Below are 18,445 nucleotides of genomic sequence, written 5' to 3'. Positions count from 1 at the left end.
AGTGTTATTTGTATTTAAAAAGAGAATTTATTGGGCCATGTAACTAAAAATTTAAGTGATTTTAATGACTTCAGGCATGACTGGATCCAGAGCTTCAAAGGAGGTCATCAGTCTCTTGACCTCTGCTCCCCTTTGCTTTGGCTTCAAAGATTTTCAGAAGGTTCACCTCACACACACGTCACACACAGGCCCCTGGCAGCTCCAAGCTTACATCTCAACAGCAAGAATGTCCAGCGAAGTCCTGAAGTGACTTCATTGGTTCAGTCTGTAGCCAGAGGCCTGGGGTGCTCTTATTGGTCACATCTAGGTCTTGTACGCACCCCTTTAAGGCTGAAAGAGTGGGCCGATGGACTAAGTGGCTGTTTCCAGAAGGGGAAAGGAAGGCATAAACACAGCTGTCCCCAAGTCATTTCATCTTGTGCTTCACTTTCTTCTTAAGGCCAATTATTCAGATCCTCCCGACTAGGCATTAGGTTGTTAGACACAGCGAAAAGCAGGGTGATCAGAGGGGCCGGCTGGTCAGGCTGAAGGAAGGAGGATAGGAGCCTGGTGGTAGACTGGATGGCAGGGTCTAGAGGCTGGGGTCTAGAGGCTGGGACTTTGGAGAACCTGGGGAAAATGAAAGGGAACCAGACCACAGGGGACAGTGGCTACTCCTCAGCTTCCTGGCCCAAAGCACAGGGAGTGAGGGTAGGGGACCAGTATTGATGAGGTGATTCAAACACTCCTTTATTGAGTCTTAAAAAATAAACTGTAAACACCTTAAACATGAGGCTGAGAAGTAGGATCCCAACAACTCGTGTCCCTGGGGGCTGCAGGTCTTCTCTGAAGAAAGCTGCTTCTGTTCTGTGCAGGCACAGAGTTGGGGGTGGGGGTGCTATATACGCTGGCTACAAGTGGGAAGTCCCTCCTAGGGGATGGAGGGAGCTCAGTTACTCTCGCCATCACTGCTGATGATGCCGCGCATATGTGACCAGTCTGGGGGTGGGGGGCGGGGCTGCTCTTCCTCTGAGTCCAGGGTCCTGCGGTATAGCTCCCCTGGGGGTGCTGCTTCTCCTGAAGGGTTCCAGGCCGTGCGTCTGCGTGGCCGGCCTGGGGGAGAAGGAGAAGTGGGAGATTAGTTGTCTGAGAAAGTCCAAGCGACATCTGCTCCTGGGGAGTGGGAGGAAGCCCCTCACCTGAACCACTGATGATGTTGGTAATGTCCAAGGAGGCCACCTCGGCTGCCTCCTCCCGCTGCTCCTTCAGGGCCCGACACTTCTCTAAGGAAGGGTTACCTGGGGTAGAAAAGGCTCATGATCCTCTCCTCCCCAGCAGCCAAGGCCCTCTCCTGAAGCCCCCAGGACATGCCCAGCCTCACCCTTCATGCCCAGGGCTTCCAGCTCTGCCCGGAGGACACTCAGGCGCTCCTTGTGTGAGCGGCAGGAGCCCAGCAGCTTCTTGTAGTTGCGATGGGCACCACAGGCCCGAATGTAGCGCTTTAGCCTCATCACAGCTGGGTGATCCTCACCCCGGCGAACAGAGCCAGCCTGGCAAGGAAAGACGGCAGCTAAAGGCTAAGCCTTCTGAGTTTGAGTCAGGGTCTCCCTCTGCCTTAGTTGTGGCCTCCCACCCCATCTTCACACTCACCTTCCCGCCTTTGGTTTCCGGACTGCCATCTACGGAAGAGGAGGAGGAGCTTCGTGTCCTGCTTTTCTTGGAGCTCTTCTTGGAAGAACGGTTCTTCCTCTCCCCTTTGGGGCTACCCCCTGCCTCACTGTCACTCACCTCCCTCTCCGAGTCACTTGCCTCACCATTGATACTGCCCACGTTGGCTGTCTTTCCAGTGCCTTTAGTAGTTGGTTTCACGTTCCTCCAGCTGTCTTCCCCATCTTCCTCACTGCTTCCACTCTGCCTTTTGCCACCCTTCCACTGGGTCTTGTCCTTGCTCTTGTCCTTGCTCTTCTGCACTGGGGACTCTTCATCTCCCCCGCTGTTATCCCCACTGCCTGCTGCTGCTTTCTCCGTCTCTTCCTCTCGGTCTTGCCAGTCTCCCAGCACTCTCGCTGCCCTGCTTTTCTGCTTACAGCTCCTCTCCTCCCAAGCTGACCTTTTCCCTTGATTGTTCCAGGCTCTGGGTTTCCAATCCTCTTCTTCCTCTCGGTTCTCTCTCTTGGCTAGCGTCTCCTCCTCCTCACTATCCTTTTCACTTTCCTGGTGGCTTTTAGCTCCTTTCTTTCCCTCCACCTTCTTTCCTGTCCTCTGGACAGGTTCCTCCTCACTGTCCTCACTCTCCTCCCTGGCCTGCTTCCTACTGGCTGAGGTCTTGCCTGGTGCCTGCTTATTCTTTGTCACAGGTTTCTTCCTAGTCCTACCTTTGGATTCCTTTTCCTCTTCCTTCTCCTCTTTCTTTTCCTCATCTTCCTCTTCCTCACTGCTCTCTTCCTTCCAGACCTTACTCGTTCTGGCAGAGCCCTCTTCCTCCTCGTCACTGCTCTCCTTCACCATCTCCTCTAATCCAGTCTTTGCAGTCAGGTCCCTCTGCTGTTCTTCCTCATCGCTGCTCTCAACTGCTTTCTTTGAGGCTTGCTTTGGACTCTCCCCCTTGGCTGGACTGACTTCTGCTGCTGTCATCCCATTCTTTGCTGGGGGGCCAAAGCAGTCTGGACTGGAGGCTGCAGAGCTGGGCTCTGTAATGTAGAGAGAAGAGAAGGTTGGGGCAGGTTCCTCCCGTCCCCTCTGCCTCTACTTGGGATAGGTTGCCTCAAACCCTGCTCTGACAGATGGAGGGAAGGGCAGCAGGAGACACAGCTATCGGTCCACCCTGTTCCTGGTTCCTGAGTCACTGGCCTCGCGCCCTCATCTAATGCCTTGGGATGTAAAACATGCACAATCAATACTTGTTGAATGAGCCAGCTATACAGAAGGCACTAACCTGACTCAGAATGGAAACGGAATCTTTTTCTCTCTGAGTCACTGCAGGGGATGGGAGGCCTCTTCACCTTCTTGGCAAGGCCTAGGCTGTCTTCCCTGGCACCCGCTTCATCCACCTGTGAGTGCATCAAGAGAGCAAAACGTGTACCAACCTTGTGTTCCGTCCCACCCCCTCTCAGGCCCCTCCTCCTAGGCAGCAAACCCCGCCTCCTGTGGCCCAGGCTCGCGCCCACACCTGCATCTTCAGCAGCTCCTCCTCCACTAGCCGCTTCAGCTCCTGCTTCTCCTCGAGTTCCAGGTGGTCGCGGCCCGTGTGAGCCAAGAACCTCCGCCGCACGATGGAATGCGTGAGCGTGCTGCGGAGACATGTGTCAAGATGGAGTCCTCGTCCCGCCCCTGCCCTTTCCAACCCCAACTCCAACCTCCAGTGCACCTGAGGTCCGGGCGCCCTCGGAAGAAGCTACGGGTGAACTCCTGCATCTCGTTCTCCCGCGCCATTTTGCTCCACCTGGGATTGGCGGCTCCCGCCTTTTTCCCTTCTCGGCATCCGTCAGCGCGTCTGACAGCAGTTTGCGCACGCGCAGTGTCGTGGCGCCGTGAGGTGAGGGACCGTTGCGTGTTGGTCGTGGGCCGCTTGGCCCAAAAACTGGAGACAATAGTTGCTTTCTCCAGGCAGTTGGACGGTCTCGCGGCTCTTTCCTTTTCTTAGAACGAATCGTTTTTAAAGTTCTCGTTAGAAACCGATTTGGCGCCAGCAGCCTTTGGGTGTAACGTAATCAACCCGCGACGCTGCCTCCGTCCGTGGTCACGGGCACCAGCGAGGCCGCTGTAATTTCTAAAGATAAAAGAAAAAAGGTATCCTAGCCTGGAGACTAGGAATCCCTGGGGAAAAGTCTTCTGGCTTCCAATCGCTAAGCACATTTAGAGTCTGCAAGTGTGCCCCAGCAGCGTCCGCCATCTTTGTGATGTCATCGCGTCGCTGCGACGCCATCTTCAGCGTAGCCCCTCCAAGCAACGTTCGTTTCCGGTATTTCGTAAGAGGGCGGTTCGTGTGGGTACGATCCCTGGGTGCGAGGTACGCCGGGAGTTGTAGTCCCAGCGGACACCGCCTTGCCGAGTCTCCGGAAGTGGAGGCGTGAGGGGCCGCGCTGAGCCGGTTCGCGGTAGCCGGACTCCAGACCAGCGCTGGGATACTGTGCGGCGGCCGGTCATGAACGGGCCGGCGGACGGCGAAGTGGACTACAAAAAGAAATACCGGAACCTGAAGCGGAAGCTCAAGTTCCTCATCTACGTGAGTGCTGGGGTGGGGAGGTGGTAGAAGGTGAGGCTGGCGCTGGTAGGACCTCAGTTTACCCACGTGTGGAGAGAGTGGGGCGAGCTGTCGCCGGGTTCCGGGCCCCTTTACGGACGGCCGTTGGCTCAGCGCCCACCTTGCCTGTGATACAGGAACACGAGTGCTTCCAGGAAGAACTGAGGAAGGCACAGAGGAAATTGCTGAAGGTGTCCCGGGACAAGAGGTGAGACACACTGTGGGGGAGAGAGGAGCCGGCAGGTGATGTGGCTCCTGTAGATCTACATTCGGACCCTATCCTGGAATAGAACCACAAATGCATGGTGCCTAACTTGGGGCTCTTGCGAGGGTTCGGCGGGCAGCTAGAAGGGACGAAGGCCCAGGAGAACATTGCTGAATGGGAGTAAACACTCTTTTTCTCCCCACTTCTTTAGTTTCCTTCTAGACCGACTTCTGCAGTACGAGAACGTGGATGAAGACTCTTCTGGTGAGCAAGGTCATGAAAAATTGGTGGAGGACGTGGCTCCTGGCACTTCAGCAAGCTTCCTGGCCCCCTCCTTTTAGGCTGTGGAGGCTGATACAGCCTCCAGTGATTCTTAAACCTAGTCACTTGCCCTCCGTCTCTGCCATTCTTTCACTCAAGTATTTATGGAGCATCTGCTGTGTTTCAGGCACTGTGCTTTGCACAGGGAATACAGTGGTAACCAAGATGGACAGGGTCTCTTGGAATTTGTATTCTAGTTGGAAGTAATAAGTAAGGAAAGAAACTAGAATTTTAGATTTGAAAGAAAGTCAGGGTTATGTGGTAGTGATCACGGTAGAGCAGGGGTTGATAAGCTTTTTCTATAAAGGACCAGATAATAAATATTTTAGGCTTTGCAGAACATACAGTCTTTGTCAGCACTACTCAGCTCTGCTCTTGTAGTGCAAAAGCAGCTATAAGTGATATGTAAATAAATGAGCATGGCTGTGTTTCAATAAAACTTTATTTACAGACGCTGAAATTTGAATTTCATATAATTTTTACGTTATAAAATATTTTTCTTTTGATTTTTTTTTTGAACCATTTAAAAATGTAAAAGACATTCTTAGTTTGCAGACTCTACAAAAGCACATGGCAGGCAATGTCTCAACAGAGTGCTCAGGAAAGGCCTTTTTCAGGAAGTAATGTTTGAGTGGGGACCTAGATGAGAAGAAGAAACCAATCTGGTGAAGATATGAGTGAGAGATCTCCAGCAGGGAGAATAACAAATGCAGATGCCCTGAGGAAAGAAGACCGGGTTGTCTGAAGAGCAGAAGGGCTGAAGCATATAAAGTAGTGTTTTCAAACTTTTTTTTGAGCACTATATACAATCAATAAAATCTTTTACACCATGACCAAGCTGCCACATACATACTTATTATAAAATGACATTTAGTGAAACAACATAAAGATCACTATATACAACTTGTTCTGATACTTTTTAGACTGCCTTTTTTTTTTCTTTCCCATTTAGTGCTGATTGCAAACCGATAGACTGACTTTATGACCCACTAATGCGTAGAGACCCACAGTCTGAAAAAGCCCCAAGGTGGGCATTTGTGTCCCTTTTCTAGGTTGGGGCTCTCATAAGCCATGTCTCGTGTCACATAAAATCACCTTTCTCCCTGGTGCCATTAAACATTCGTCTAGAGCAGGGGTCAACGAACAACAGCCAGCCAGGCTGCTTGTTTTTGTAAAACAATGTTTTATTGGAACACACAACACCCGTTCATTTACATATTATAGGAGGATAGTAGGTGATAGATAAGGTCAGAGAAGTAGGTAGGAGCCAGCTCCTGTAGGTCATGGCAAAACATTTGGCTTTTATCCTAGCTTTTCATTGCCTGCCTTTTTCTTCCCTGAGGTCTTCGATTAGCTTCCTGTTCGAGGGGGAATTCAGAATAGGAGGCATGAGAGAACCAGCATGTTCATGTTCAGAGTGGGATAAATCTGAGGAGCAAGAGCCAAAGATGTAAGCCACCAGTCGTCCTGGAGAAGTCCGTAGTCTGGTCAGGGAAATCCACACGTGACATGTCTTAGCATAGTGTGAGGAGAGCCAGGATAGGAGTAGAGTGTTCTGGGAGAGCCAGCAATTAACTGGGCCTTGAGGGTTTCTGGAAGAGTTGTCAGAGAGGTGGTATTTTATCTGCTGCTTAAAGGATCTGTCTAAACAGAGAAATTGAGAACAGCATATATTATGCGTGTTGGTTATTTGTTAAGTGAATGATGGGCCTTCTAGGTAGAGGCATAGAACAGGGAAACAAAGTTTCTTTTTTGAGGAAATAGATTGATGTGATGTGAAGAGTACAGTTTGGTTGGGAGCCCAGAAAGGTAGGTTGAGGCCAGATTAAGAAGCCCTTTGAATGCTTGCAGGCAGTGGGGGACATCATCAGGAAGGACATCATCAGGTCATTCTGGAGTTGGAGTGGACAGTGGGTAGCAGGAGAGGTGAGATTGCTTAGCAGGTGATTTTGACCTGGTGGTGGCCTGACCTTGTTTCAGTTGGAATGGGGAGCCCTGGATAAAGGTAGGAGAGATTTGAGGGGGTAGATTAACGGGACCCTGGATATGAGGAGTGGAGCGGAGGCAGGAGCTGAAGGCAGCTTAGAGGTGAATAAGGAGAGAGTGGCATAAAATGGTCAAGGAGTCAGAGACCTGGGTTCAAGTCCCAGCCCCACACCTTACCTTCTGAGCCTCAGTGACCTCATCTGGCAAGTGGGGGCGATGCCCTCACCTTCCTCCTTGGATGGGTGTGAAGACAAGAAGAGGCAATGAGTGTAAAGTGTCCCTTTAGAGCCTGGCACGTAGTAAGTGCTTGACAAACATGTTTTCATGGAGGAGCCCAGGCAGGGAGCTGGTTGTAAAGAACATTTTAAGAAGGTGGAAGCTGTGGGCCTCCCAGAATAGCATGGGTGCATCAAATGGGGAGTAATATTCCCCGGAGCCCTTCTACAGAGTTGAGATTACACCCCTTGCCCCCCACACTGACCAGCCCTCCCCCCTCACAGACTCCGATGCCACTGCATCTTCAGATAACAGCGAGACAGAGGGGACACCCAAGTTGTCGGACACGCCAGCCCCCAAGAGGTGAGAAGAAGCCATCATTCTTCTCTGGGGGTGGCGGTGGGGGGTACTTAGGCCTCCTAGCTGCCTCTGACCCCCTCCCCTGTGCTTTCTCCAGGAAGAGAAGTCCTCCGCTGGGGGGCGCCCCCTCCCCCTCCAGCCTCTCCCTGCCTCCTTCAACAGGGTTCCCCCTTCAGGCCTCCGGGGCCCCCTCCCCCTACCTGAGCTCGGTGAGTTATTGTCACATGTGGGAAATGGTGACTAAGATGCCTGGGAATAAGGTGGGCATCATTTGGGCAGAGGGTCCAGGCCTTGGGGTGAAGCCAGCCCAGCTCTGGAGACATCTGTCTGGGAGTGGCCAGCAAGCGTCCCTTGGAGGGGTGTGAGTCGGGACTGCCCACTTCTGTCTGGTGTAGATGGGGGACAGACATGACTGAGGAGAGCAGACCCCAGGACAAAGTCCTGCTGCTGTCCCCTCCCCTTCTGTTCTCAGGAGCCACACTCATCACCATCTCTTGTTTTTCCATTCTTCCTCCTGTTTGCATTTCTTCCCTTCACTCCCCATCCCATCCACTCCATTTCCCATCTCCATCCCCCGACTCCTGCCTGCAGCTGGCTTCCCCGCCCTACCCCCCATTCCCTTCTGACTACCTGGCCCTGCAGCTGCCCGAGCCCAGCCCCCTGAGGCCCAAGCGGGAGAAACGGCCCCGCCTGCCCCGGAAACTCAAGGTACCCTGATTTGGGGACATTAGGGAGGGGCCAGAATGGCAGGAGGACAGCCATCTGAGGGAGGTTGAGACAGGGGCTGGGGGCCTGTCCAAGAACTTTGAAGGATTGATTTGGGGCTGCTGGGGTCCCAGTCCAGGCCTAGGCACTGAGGAGTGGGTCAGAGAAGTCCTGGCTCACAGGCTCGATGTGGAGACAAATCAGGGGCAAGATCAGCCTTGGGGGACTCAGAGTGAAGATGCCTGGGGTCCTGCCCTAACTCTGCTGCAGTGTGGCTGGGGGCCAGGCTCGTTTCCACAGGTGTTCTGTGATGCCGCGCAACTCCAGAGGAGGGGTGGAGTTGTGGGGTCTGGAATTAAGTCAAGGCTGCACCAATTCAAAACCGTGTGACCTTGAGCAGGTCTCTTTGACCCTCTAGGTGTCAGATTGTGCATCTGTCAAGTGAGCAGTCAAACTACATGTAATCAACAAGTGTTTATGGAGCGCCTACTACGTACCAGGCACTTTTCTAGGTGCTACAGATGCAGTACTGACCAAAACAGACAAAAATCCCTGCCTTTGTAGAGTGCACATGCTAGCAAGATAGGCAGAGAATAAACAAGATCAATAGGTAACAATGCAGAAAAATGGAGTGGAGTAAAGAGGATGGGAAGCCCCAGAGCAGATGGGGACTGATGTTTATGGTTGGGTGGTCTGGGATGTTATTTGGTCAGAGACTTAAAGGAAATGAGAACAAGCCATGCGGCTCTCTGGGAAAGTGTTTCGGTCAGGGAGAGTGACCAGTGCAGAGCCCCTGAGGAGGGTGCGTGTTTGGCTTGTTCAAGGACCAGGAAGAAAGCCAGTGTGGTCGGAGGAAAGTGAGAGGGGAAGCGTGATCAGAGAGCAGGTCAGAGAAGTAACAGGGGCAGGACTGTGGAGGGCTTTATAGGTGTTATAAAGACTTTGGTTTGTACTGTGAATGAAATGGGGAGTCATTGATTAAGGTTGAGCAGAGGGGGAGTCTGATCTGATTTACATGTTAACAAAATTGTTGACACTGCTGTGTGGAGAATAGACTAGGGGGGAGGTCGGGATGGAGGGGGGAGGTCGGGATGGAGTGGGGAGACCAGTGAGGAGGCTACTGTGATAAACCGGGTAGAGAGGGCAAAAAGTGGGTCACGGGTCCATTTCAAAGAATGAGCCTCAGGAAGACCAGTGTGGGCTGTGAGAAAGAGAGGAGTCAAGGGAAGCGCCAAGTTTCTTGGCCTGAGTAATTGAAAAAGTGGAGTAGCCCTTTTCTGAGATGGGGAGAACTGGAGGAGCAGGTTTGGGAGGGAAGATGAGTTTGGTTTTGAACATGTTGAGATGCTGTCTGGAAATGCCAGTGAGACAACTGGGTACCGTGAGCATATTTGACAGCATATGGGGTGCATATTTGGGAGTCATCAGCATGGCGGTGGATGCAATTGTCAGGGAGAGTGTGGACGGAGAAGAGAAGAGGTCTGAGCACAGAGCCCCAGGAGAGATGAGGACACGGAGAAGGCACAGTGCCCTTCCAGCTCTGAATTAGAGTGGACTGGTGACTGGGCTGGACAGCTCTCAACTTGGGTGGACCGTAGACTCAAGGCTCTGGAGCCAGAAGCAAAGTGGAAGGCCATGTTTGCGGTGGTTAGGAGTGTGGGTTCTGGAGTTCCAATTCCAGCTCTGCAACTGACTCCCTGTGTGACCCTGGCCCTTGAGCCTGAAAAATGGGGTGATAATACTGGCCCTTTGCTCTACTTAGCAGGATTTTTGCTTTGGCCTGTACAGCAGGACGGTGGAGAAGGCAAGGGTCAGTGAAGCCTGGAGCAGATGGGTGGAGGCGTGGCGGGGTGTGGGCATGGTGGTTTGAGCTTTCCTGAGGTGCTGGGTCCTGAAGGAAAGGAGTGTCGGGGAGCTAAGTTCTGGACATACAGGAGAGAAAATGTTGGTTGAGAGAGGGGCCCAAATAATTGCTGTGGGGGAGTGGGTATAAATCAGGAAAGGCCTCAGAGAAGAGGTAACATTTGAGCCCAGGTTAAGTGCGATTTGGATATTCTAGGCTGAGGCAGTGGTGGAAGGAAGACAGGGACACGGCACAAGTGTTGTTTGGGCTGGAGCAACTGTGATAAGAGAGAACAACACTGGAAAGATCGGATGGGTGGGGTCATCGAAGGCCTGGACACTCAGAGTCAGGATGTTCTGTAAAGAGAATGCGAGTCCCTGAAATTTCCAGGTGACTTGCAGTGAGCAGGCGGGAGGCAGCAGGTCACTTATGAGCCTGGGCTTCAGTCAGACTTCGCTGGGTTTGAATCCCAGCTCCTCCACGTACTCACCATGTGACCTTGGGCGTGTCATTTAACTCTGAGCCTCAGCTTTTTTTCTCTGTTCAGTGGGGTCACTGTGAGGATAAAATGAGTTCAGGATAGAAAACACTTAGCTCAGTGCCTGGTGCCTAGTAGGCCATAGATAAACGTTAGCTGCTATCCAGCACACTGAGGAAGACGTCGAGGACGTCGAGGCAGGGGTAGGACATGGGGACTAGGGTGGGGATTGAGTGGCGGTAGCCAGAGGAGGGGACAGTCCTCATGCAGCTGTCCTTTGCAGTCATGCATGTGCGTCTGCTCCCGTGTGTACACATGGGTGCTTGGTACTGGGTGCAAGGGCGCTGTTCAGAGCTGGGCCTCTTGTCTGTCATCAGTCCTGGCAGACTCCTGTACCCTGAGGTAAAAACCCACCCTGGCCCCTCATGCCACTCCAGGAACAGCAGTGTGGGTGAGGGCTCCTTGAGAAGCAAAGAGTAGGCCATGAGGGCCGCATGTGTTAAAGTAATCAGAAGGGTTACTGTGAAGACCATGCACCCTGTCACCCTCACGCTAGGGCCAGATTGGACACTGCCTCATGGGGACCTGCAGGCCTGTTCCTTAAAACTTCCATTTCTAAGTCTCAGCTGCCTCCTCTGGCTGATGACCTCTCCTCCCTCCCAGGGTGGTTGGAAGGGTCAGAGATCATGAACGGCAATCACCTGGCACTTAGCAGGCGCTCACTTTGTGCCCACAGGCAAAGCACAAGGCCCACAGAGCTCTCTATGGGCAGGATTCATAAGGGCCTGGCAGGGCTGGGGCTGGAGGGTTGGGCAGGACAGAGGCCACTTCCCAGCCTCGGAGGACAAAGCAGGACTTTTGACAAATAGAAAAGGACAGTCCAGGTGGAGAGACCAGCCTGTTCTCAGGCACACCTCACTGCCTGCCCCGAGGGCAGCGAGGAGCCTGAGGCCCTCAAGTGGAAGAATGACCTGCTCAGGTTTGTGTTTTAGAGAGCTCATTCTGGCTGCAGTGTGGAGGAGGAGCTGGATCTGGGAGAGGCTGAAGGCAGGGAGTCCAGTTAGCAGGCTGGTACCATAGCCCAGGTGAGCTGAGAGGAGGGCCTGGCCTAGGCCATTGGCTGCGGGGATCACAAGGAGGGGCCCCTCCAAGGTGTAAGAGCTAGAACCCTCACCCGGTGGGGGGCGAAGGCCTATGACCCCCTCCACCGAACTAGTGAGTCCTGAGGTAGGAGGAGGGAGAGGAGGCCAGTTGTGACAAGAGGTATCTGAGGTGCCCAGAGGCAGGCAGGCAGGTAGGCACTCCAGGCTGACTGACTCTGGCTGTAACTGCTATCACAGGGGCAGCCAAGGTGCCTCCCTGGAGAGGGCAGGGCCCAGCCTTTCCCTCCTGGTTTCCTGTAAGACCTCCCCGCTGCCACCACCACCCTCATCAACGCCTCCATCACCACCCCTCACCTTCAGACACTTGCTGGTTTGAGACTCTGAAGGAGCTGAGGTGGGACAGGCCCCCTGATTCCAGCATTGGCTGGCCTGGCTCTGTCCACTACACCTTAAATGAGCCTTTGCCCCCATCCCTGTCCCCCACAACTGCCTTAAGGGGCAGTGCCAACCTCCTGGAGGTCCCACTGCCTCCCTGACAAGCCCTCCCTCTGTTTTTTCCCCCCCTGCTGCAGATGGCGGTGGGACCCCCTGACTGCCCTGTGGGAGGACCACTGACCTTCCCAGGCCGAGGTTCTGGGGCTGGAGTGGGGGCAGCCCTAGCCCCACTGCCCCCACCCAAGATGCCCCCTCCCACGATCCTGAGCGCCGTCCCTCGGCAGATGTTCAGCGATGCGGGCAGCGGGGATGATGCCCTGGATGGGGATGATGACCTGGTGATTGACATCCCGGAGTGACCCCTCCGCCCCCCGCCCAAACCCCTGCATGGCGCCCTCTGTGCCAGCACACGAGTCCCCGGCTTCCGTAGAGACGTTTATTGACGCCCAGTTGCCATGCTGCGGCCACTGACACAATCAGAAAAGGCGTAAACATGCATGAATGTCCTCCGGAAGGTGGGCCCCTCACCAGGGAGGGCAGGGGCCCTGCTTTCACATCCTGGCCTCATCCAGGGGACAGTTATTTAAATGAGTGGCCAGGAGCATCTGCCACCTCTCAGAGAGGCAGAGACCCTGCGGTGGCCCCCCCTTTAAAAGGGCAGCTGTACAGGGCTAGGTTTGTTTTTTTTTTAAACCAAGATTCTGTATTAAAGGAGTGGCTCTTTTCTGGTTTTTTGTCCTTTTCTTTTTTGGAAACGTTCTCTTCCTCCGAACCCCCCCTAATCCGACCTCCTCCCTGTGGGGGGAGGGGGCGGGGCAGCCTGGAGAGGCAGGAGAGAGGAGCAGCAGCTGGGGCCTTGGGGCAGGGGCACTGACAGGACTCCTCCTGCAGGTGTGCACAGGATGGGGGTTTGCATATTTGCGTGTTGTAGCGAGTCAGGCAGGAGGAAGTTTGCATATGTGAATACAGATCTCCACAGTCCCTCACAAGAAGACAGACCCACGGTCACGGAGACTCTCACAAAGTAAGACAGGTAGTGCAGAGTGGGGCACCCACCCCATGTAAACGTGCAACACACTCGTGCGAAGGTTGGGTACTGGCCCCGGCCCAAGGGGCCTGTGCTGGGCAGCCACTGTCCCGCTCAGGCGGAGGGCAGAGCCCCGGCCGCTGGGGGCAGCTCACTGGTCAGGGTGTGCCAGCGCTCCAGGGCTGTATCCGGCTGCCGTAGACAGTCACTCCAGTGCTTCCGGGCCTCTCCCCGGGCGCCTGGCCCCAGGGACACGCCACCTGGGGAGCAGGTAGAGGCAGGCAGAATCAGAGCCAATCGCACTGCCAGTCTGCCCTCCATCAGCACCACCCAGCGGGCTCCTCCCTCACCGATGAAGTCGTTGGATTTGCCAATGTCATAGTCCCAGACCGTGACTTCCAGAGTCTTGGTGGCCAGAGCGGAGAGCTCCATCTCGTAGAAAAACTCCTGGGACAGGGCAAGTCACACCTTCCATGAAGCACTGCCCCTACCCCCAGCCCTCTCAATTTCTGGTCCCTGCCCTGTTTACCTCATTAAATTCCGGATTTAGAGTCTTCTTTTTCACACACGTTTTATGTTTGGATTTCTTATCCACGTCTGGCCTCAGGTACCTGCCGAGGAGGGTGGGCAGGGGTAGGGGACGGGTGGGTCAGAGACAGGCCAGGTTCCAGAGGAGGATGGGGCAGGGGTCAGGCTCCCTGGGGAGGGGAGGGTGGGCCTCAGGCCAGGGCAAGGGCTCACGTCTTGACGTAGGGGTCGGAGTAGCCATTGACATCCATGGCAGCCAGGTGGGCACAGCGCACAATGCCCACCAGCAGCCCCCGGCGCCGAGAGCTGTAGCTGAGGCTCAGCAGGATGCGCCCACGCTCTTCCAGCAGCCCAGGCCCCTGCTCTGCCTGCTCCAGCTGCAGGGCAGACACGGGTCAGCCTGCATCCTCACCACCTTCCACCCACACATGGTCCCTGGGGTGCCTCACCTCCTTCAGGTAACAGGAGATGCCCCTCAGCGCTGCCGACATGGAAGAGGGTGAAGCCAGCTGAAGGAACCAAGAGAAGGTTCTGGAAATCTGGCCTCCCCAGGGCCCCCTCCCCCTACTGCCCCGCGGCCCCGCACAGACCGGGACCTGGCGCTCAAGGCAGATGTTAAAATGCTTCTTCTGTGAAGGCTTGAGGCGGCGTAGGGGTACACGGATCTCCCCGATGAACTCATTGTGGCTCAGCTTGTCCTCATCACAGACAGAAATCCTGGCGGGCAACTGCAGGGTCAGGGCCCCTTGGGGTACCTGAGCCCCACTCCAGTGTGGGAGAAAGGGCCTCGGACCAAACTCTGAGCACCCGAGGCTGGTCCCAGCTTTTCCCTAGATACTTTACACCTCACTAGTGAAACGGGTGGCGCACAGGCTGCGCGGTGAACACCAGGCCTGGAGCTTGGAAGGATGCTTTGATTTGCCCTGTTTCTCTGCCCCTCCCTTTCCAGCTGCCCAGGCTGTCCCTGGTGCATCAGGACCTGCTCCGCTACTTCAGGAAGCCCTTGTAAATCTTGGGGACCACCCCCACTACTGCCTCCATTCAGGGCCTGGGGACAGGATCCAACTGAACGTGTACGGGGTGTGCAGTGGTGGGTGTGGGTCATGGTTCAGGATGTAAGAGCTAGAAGGGCCTTGAGGAGCTCACGCCTCTGGAGCTCCTGTCCTTTGCTGCGTGAGCAGGGAGCCAGCCTGGGAGAGACTCCTGAACCCAGCAATTGAGAACCAATTGCTTTGACTGCCATCCGTCCCCTTCTGCAGCCCCCTGCACTGCCATCTGCTGGGACACTCCTGAGCAGCTGTGTCATGTAGAGAGGGGTGTTCAGTTCCCAGCTCTGCCATTTACTAGCAACCGTGTGACCTTAGGCAAGTCACTTAACCTCCCTAAGCCTCAGTTCCCATCTATCAAATGGAGCTAATGAGTGCTCCCTGCCTGAAGCTATTATGAAGATCAAGTGAAATAAATGTAAAAATGCATAGCCCAGGGCTGGGCACCAGTGAGCACTCAGTAAGTGATTTAGGCTTCATTCTCTCACATCTGAAATGTGGGGCCGGCCTTTCTGGTTTCTGCCTCTGTCCTCCCCTCGGTTCTACCCAGCACTAAGGTGATCTCTCCAAAAGCTCTGTCCATGCCCCTACCCTGGTGCAAACTCTTCCATGGCTCTCTGTTGCCCAAGAACAAAGGAAAAGGTCTTACAAGCCTGGGTTTTGCTGCCCTTCACGCCAGGGACTACTCTCCCCACAGCTTCACCTCCTGGAATGATGGAGCAAGTTTCCTGTCCCTGAAGGCTTCATTCCTTAGAGATGTTAGGGGACATAGGCAACAGAATGGGCAGCCCTCTCCTGCCTAGGTCTGACTTAAGTCAGGGGCTCTGAGAGGGGGTCTCTTTGACCAGGGAAAGCTTTCAGCAGGAGGCAGCGCCTCAAATGATGAGTAGGATTTAGGTTGGCAGAGAGAGAGGAAGCAGGGAGCCCTTTCCAGTTGGAAGAGACACAACAGGCAAAAATCAGGAGTAATGAACCTGACCAATCAGAAGAGGGCAGTTCCCTACTGGAGGAGCAGTAGGAGATTATTTGGGGGATGGGAATGCCAGTGAAACATTTTGGCCTGCTGCCAAAGGGAATAGGGAGCCACTGATTGTTCTTGAGCGTCTGAGAGGGGCTTAATGGGAGGTAGATCAACCAACCAAAGAAAGTTCCAATGACAGCTGTCCCAGAGGAGGTGCTGAGCTGGAATCCTTGGTAACAGAGGATGGAGCCCTCACCTGAGCACCTTGTGGGTGATGTCGTCATCTGTGATTCCACTGTACGTCAGGTCCTCGTTCCACACGGGATTCAGCGTGTTTCTCTGAGTCTTAGTTTTTAGCTTATTGGCCTGAGGTGTGGGCGGGCATGGAAAGTTCTCAGTACATGTCCCCCAGACCCACAGAGGCTGAAGGCAGGGGAAGGCTGGGGACAGACCCACAAGCTGGGTCAGGCTGCTGGAGGGAAGAGGCCGTTACCTTGCAGGCTCCAGGCAGCAGGTGCAACTTGACGTAGGGGTCGGCCAGGCCATTGAAATCCATGGGCTTGAGGCCCTGGAGAGGAGGGGAGGGAATAGGGCTGTGGGCTCCCAGCCTTCCCTCCCTCCCTCTGCAGAGTGGATCCTTGGGGTGTGGAGAACCAAGAAGGTGCTGGAGAGTGGGGCAGGGAGGAGCAGGGGTCTGGCCTAGGGAAGGGAGGGGAGGATGGAAACCCACCCCTCCCAGGGTGGGAGGCAAACAAGGCCGGGCCTTGGGAGGCAGGAAGTGCGTACCTTGGCCCTGAGGATGCTACAGTGCAGAGTGCAGGAGGCCCGGTCGTAGAGAAGGTCAAACTCCAGCATGCCCAGGGCCGCTGGAGAAGAGGGAAGAGGTAGCGTCAGTCAGTATGTAAGCACAGGTGTGTGTGAGAGACCGGTGGGCAGGCCGGCTGAGTGCTGGCTGGGAAGGTGTGTGTGTGTGTGTCTGTGTCTGTCAGCCTGCGAGTGTGTGTGCGTCTGGGTCCCCGGCTGGGCTGCAATTGGGGCTGTGTGGGTGGTTGAGTGTCTCAGCAGAAATATTGAATATTGAGCCTTGCTGAAGCTGTAATCTCCACCCTGACTGCAGCTGTGGCAGCAGTGCCCGCCGCCTCCCCCCGCAACAGGGCCTCGTCCCCTTCCCACAAGCCCGGAGCACCCTGGGCCCTTCAAGCCCCCCAACTCACTGGTATCATCCGAGTCATAGCTGTCCACCTCCGCTCCATCCTCGGGCGTGGTGGCCCCAAGGAAGGATGCAGGGGGGGCCAGGGCCAGGGGGCCCAGGCGCGCAGGGGCCTCCCGGAAGCCCCCGCCGCCCCCTTCGGGTCCTGGTCCCCGGCGGGGGAAGTAGTCAGAGATCTGGCGGATGGGCCGGATGGGCCCAGGGCACACGTTGATGGCCATGTGCTCCTGGATGTTGATGGTCATGCGGTCGCCCCTGCGGCCCCTCATGCAGCACCCCTGGCTGGGGGAGGGAGGTTCGAGAGAGTGTGAGCGCTGGGCTGACTCCTCATACCTACCGTCTGCTGGCTGAGGGCCAGGTGGCAATCTCCCAGGTCTGTGGGGCCCTCACTGGCCTTCCTTCCTAAGTGTTGAGGGAGAGGGCAGCCTGTGCCAGCTGATGGGCAGACAGGAGGCCTGGGCCCTCCAGACCCCAAGCTTTGCTCCACAGGGGCTGGGCTGCCAGCCCACTGCCCCCAGATAGGTCCTGGTTCCACCTCGGCCTTGCCCATTTACCTCTAGATTGTCCCTTTGTCATCTTCCCAGCTCCTGCCCCTCATTCTTGGCTTCCTTCTGCCCCTGGGCCCTGCCTACCCCCAAAGCGGCCCCATAGGCCCCCTCCTCTATCTCTCTGAGGCTCTGGCCATCCTTCTGCATCAGGTGCTTGTCTGTTCCCGGTGTCACCCACTCCTCTAGGCTTTCATTTCCCACTGTCCCTTCATTCACCCCCAGGATCTGCCTGCCTGCCTGTCCCTCCACCCCTGCAGCCCAAGGTGGGGACTCCTGCCTCAGATGCCTCCTCCTGAGATTGGCTCTCCAGAGGAGCCAGAAATTGCAGCCCCCAGAGAGCTAAACACCCCCCGTAGACACCCACAGACTAACATACACTCACCCTCACCCTCACGCCCCCAGGCGGCCCAGCCCCCTGCACCTGTCTCTGTGCCTCCAACAGGTGACCAAGTACTGGGGGGACGGCGGGTGCAGGCTGGGCGGCGGCAGCCGGCGATTCCCAGGGCGGCCAGCGAGAAGAGCGCGGAGTCCGGCTGTGTGAGCCGAGAAGGAGGCAGAGCCGGAGAAAGTGCGGGGAGGAGGGGGTGAGCGAGCTGGAGGCGAGGATGCAGCCGGCGCAGGCGGCGGGGGGCGGGGAGGGGCGGCCGGAGGCTGGGGAGGGGGCGGGACTCTCCCGCCGGCGCGCGCCCTGGCACAGTTAGGGGCACACACGAGTGCACACACACACGCACGGGAATGCAGGCTGGCACACACACCTTGCACGGGCACTCCCGCGCACACGCCTGTGCCCACGTGCGCACGCTCACACACATGCACAAACCCTGACACGCGCCGGCACACTCACCCCGGAGAACCTTGCATACAGACACTCGCTAACACACGGGCTCCCTGCGCCACCGGGAACCAACAGTGAGAATTGCCCGGTGTTCCCCAACTCCTCCCTGGAGACCCGAGCCGGGCCCACGGTGCCTTCCTCCCTGGCTTTCTCCTTGCTTCCCTCGCGGGTCTCCAGGGCGGACCACCAGCCTAGTTGCCATGGAGACGCCGGCTCATCCTCTCCCGCCCCCCGCGCTGCCTCACGCCCCTCCCCCGCAGAGAAAGCGCGGAGAAGGGAGGAGGGCGTCTGGCCCTCCCCTCCTCAGACTCTTAGGGGCGAGGCCTGCGGGGCGGGGCTTAGAGATCCGCAGCGGCCCAGGGGCGGGCAGGGAAGGGGGTCTGATGCGCCTGCCACCGCTGGCCTGGGATCTCGGG

General features: G+C 56.0%; 3 protein-coding genes across 7 annotated transcripts; 1 reads left to right on the top strand and 2 right to left on the bottom strand.

Moving 5' to 3' along the window:
- Positions 1–40: 40 nt before the first annotated feature.
- Positions 41–3,477, bottom strand: HIRIP3 (HIRA interacting protein 3). The gene is made up of 7 exons (XM_014794580.2): positions 3,347–3,477; positions 3,149–3,269; positions 2,915–3,029; positions 1,630–2,669; positions 1,361–1,529; positions 1,179–1,277; positions 41–1,092 (listed from the first exon to the last, which is right to left on the bottom strand). Exons 1-7 carry the CDS (start codon positions 3,409–3,411, stop codon positions 929–931), a joined length of 1,773 nt encoding a protein of 590 aa, XP_014650066.1. The 5' UTR covers positions 3,412–3,477; the 3' UTR covers positions 41–928.
- A 480-nt stretch (positions 3,478–3,957) lies between these two features.
- On the top strand, positions 3,958–12,604 carry INO80E (INO80 complex subunit E). 4 transcript variants are annotated; one of them, XM_087417290.1, is made up of 8 exons: positions 3,958–4,204; positions 4,360–4,430; positions 4,639–4,691; positions 7,235–7,313; positions 7,408–7,519; positions 7,902–8,018; positions 11,329–11,421; positions 12,012–12,151. In XM_087417290.1, exons 1-7 carry the CDS (start codon positions 4,124–4,126, stop codon positions 11,398–11,400), a joined length of 585 nt encoding a protein of 194 aa, XP_087273416.1. In that variant the 5' UTR covers positions 3,958–4,123; the 3' UTR covers positions 11,401–11,421; positions 12,012–12,151. The 4 variants fall into 4 exon arrangements, with proteins under 4 accessions (XP_087273416.1, XP_004439458.1, XP_014650070.1 ...); XM_004439401.3 differs by lacking the exon at positions 11,329–11,421 and having other exon boundaries at positions 12,012–12,604; XM_014794584.2 differs by lacking the exon at positions 12,012–12,151 and having other exon boundaries at positions 11,329–12,005.
- An 87-nt stretch (positions 12,605–12,691) lies between these two features.
- Positions 12,692–18,185, bottom strand: DOC2A (double C2 domain alpha). Of its 2 annotated transcripts, XM_087417286.1 has the most exons (12): positions 18,039–18,184; positions 17,616–17,727; positions 16,651–16,928; positions 16,223–16,302; positions 15,930–16,004; positions 15,693–15,802; positions 14,020–14,146; positions 13,879–13,938; positions 13,643–13,806; positions 13,431–13,512; positions 13,252–13,348; positions 12,692–13,161 (listed from the first exon to the last, which is right to left on the bottom strand). In XM_087417286.1, exons 3-12 carry the CDS (start codon positions 16,913–16,915, stop codon positions 13,016–13,018), a joined length of 1,206 nt encoding a protein of 401 aa, XP_087273412.1. In that variant the 5' UTR covers positions 16,916–16,928; positions 17,616–17,727; positions 18,039–18,184; the 3' UTR covers positions 12,692–13,015. The 2 variants fall into 2 exon arrangements, with proteins under 2 accessions (XP_087273412.1, XP_087273411.1); XM_087417285.1 differs by having other exon boundaries at positions 12,692–13,348; positions 18,039–18,185.
- Between the last annotated feature and the right edge of the window lie 260 nt (positions 18,186–18,445).

Source organism: Ceratotherium simum, chromosome 26 (genome assembly GCF_057802395.1).
Source record: "Ceratotherium simum simum isolate JZ-2026a chromosome 26, ASM5780239v1, whole genome shotgun sequence".
Lineage (NCBI taxonomy): Eukaryota > Metazoa > Chordata > Mammalia > Perissodactyla > Rhinocerotidae > Ceratotherium > Ceratotherium simum.
Note: the sequence above shows the minus strand (reverse complement) of the source record. Positions and strands in the feature narration are given on the sequence as shown.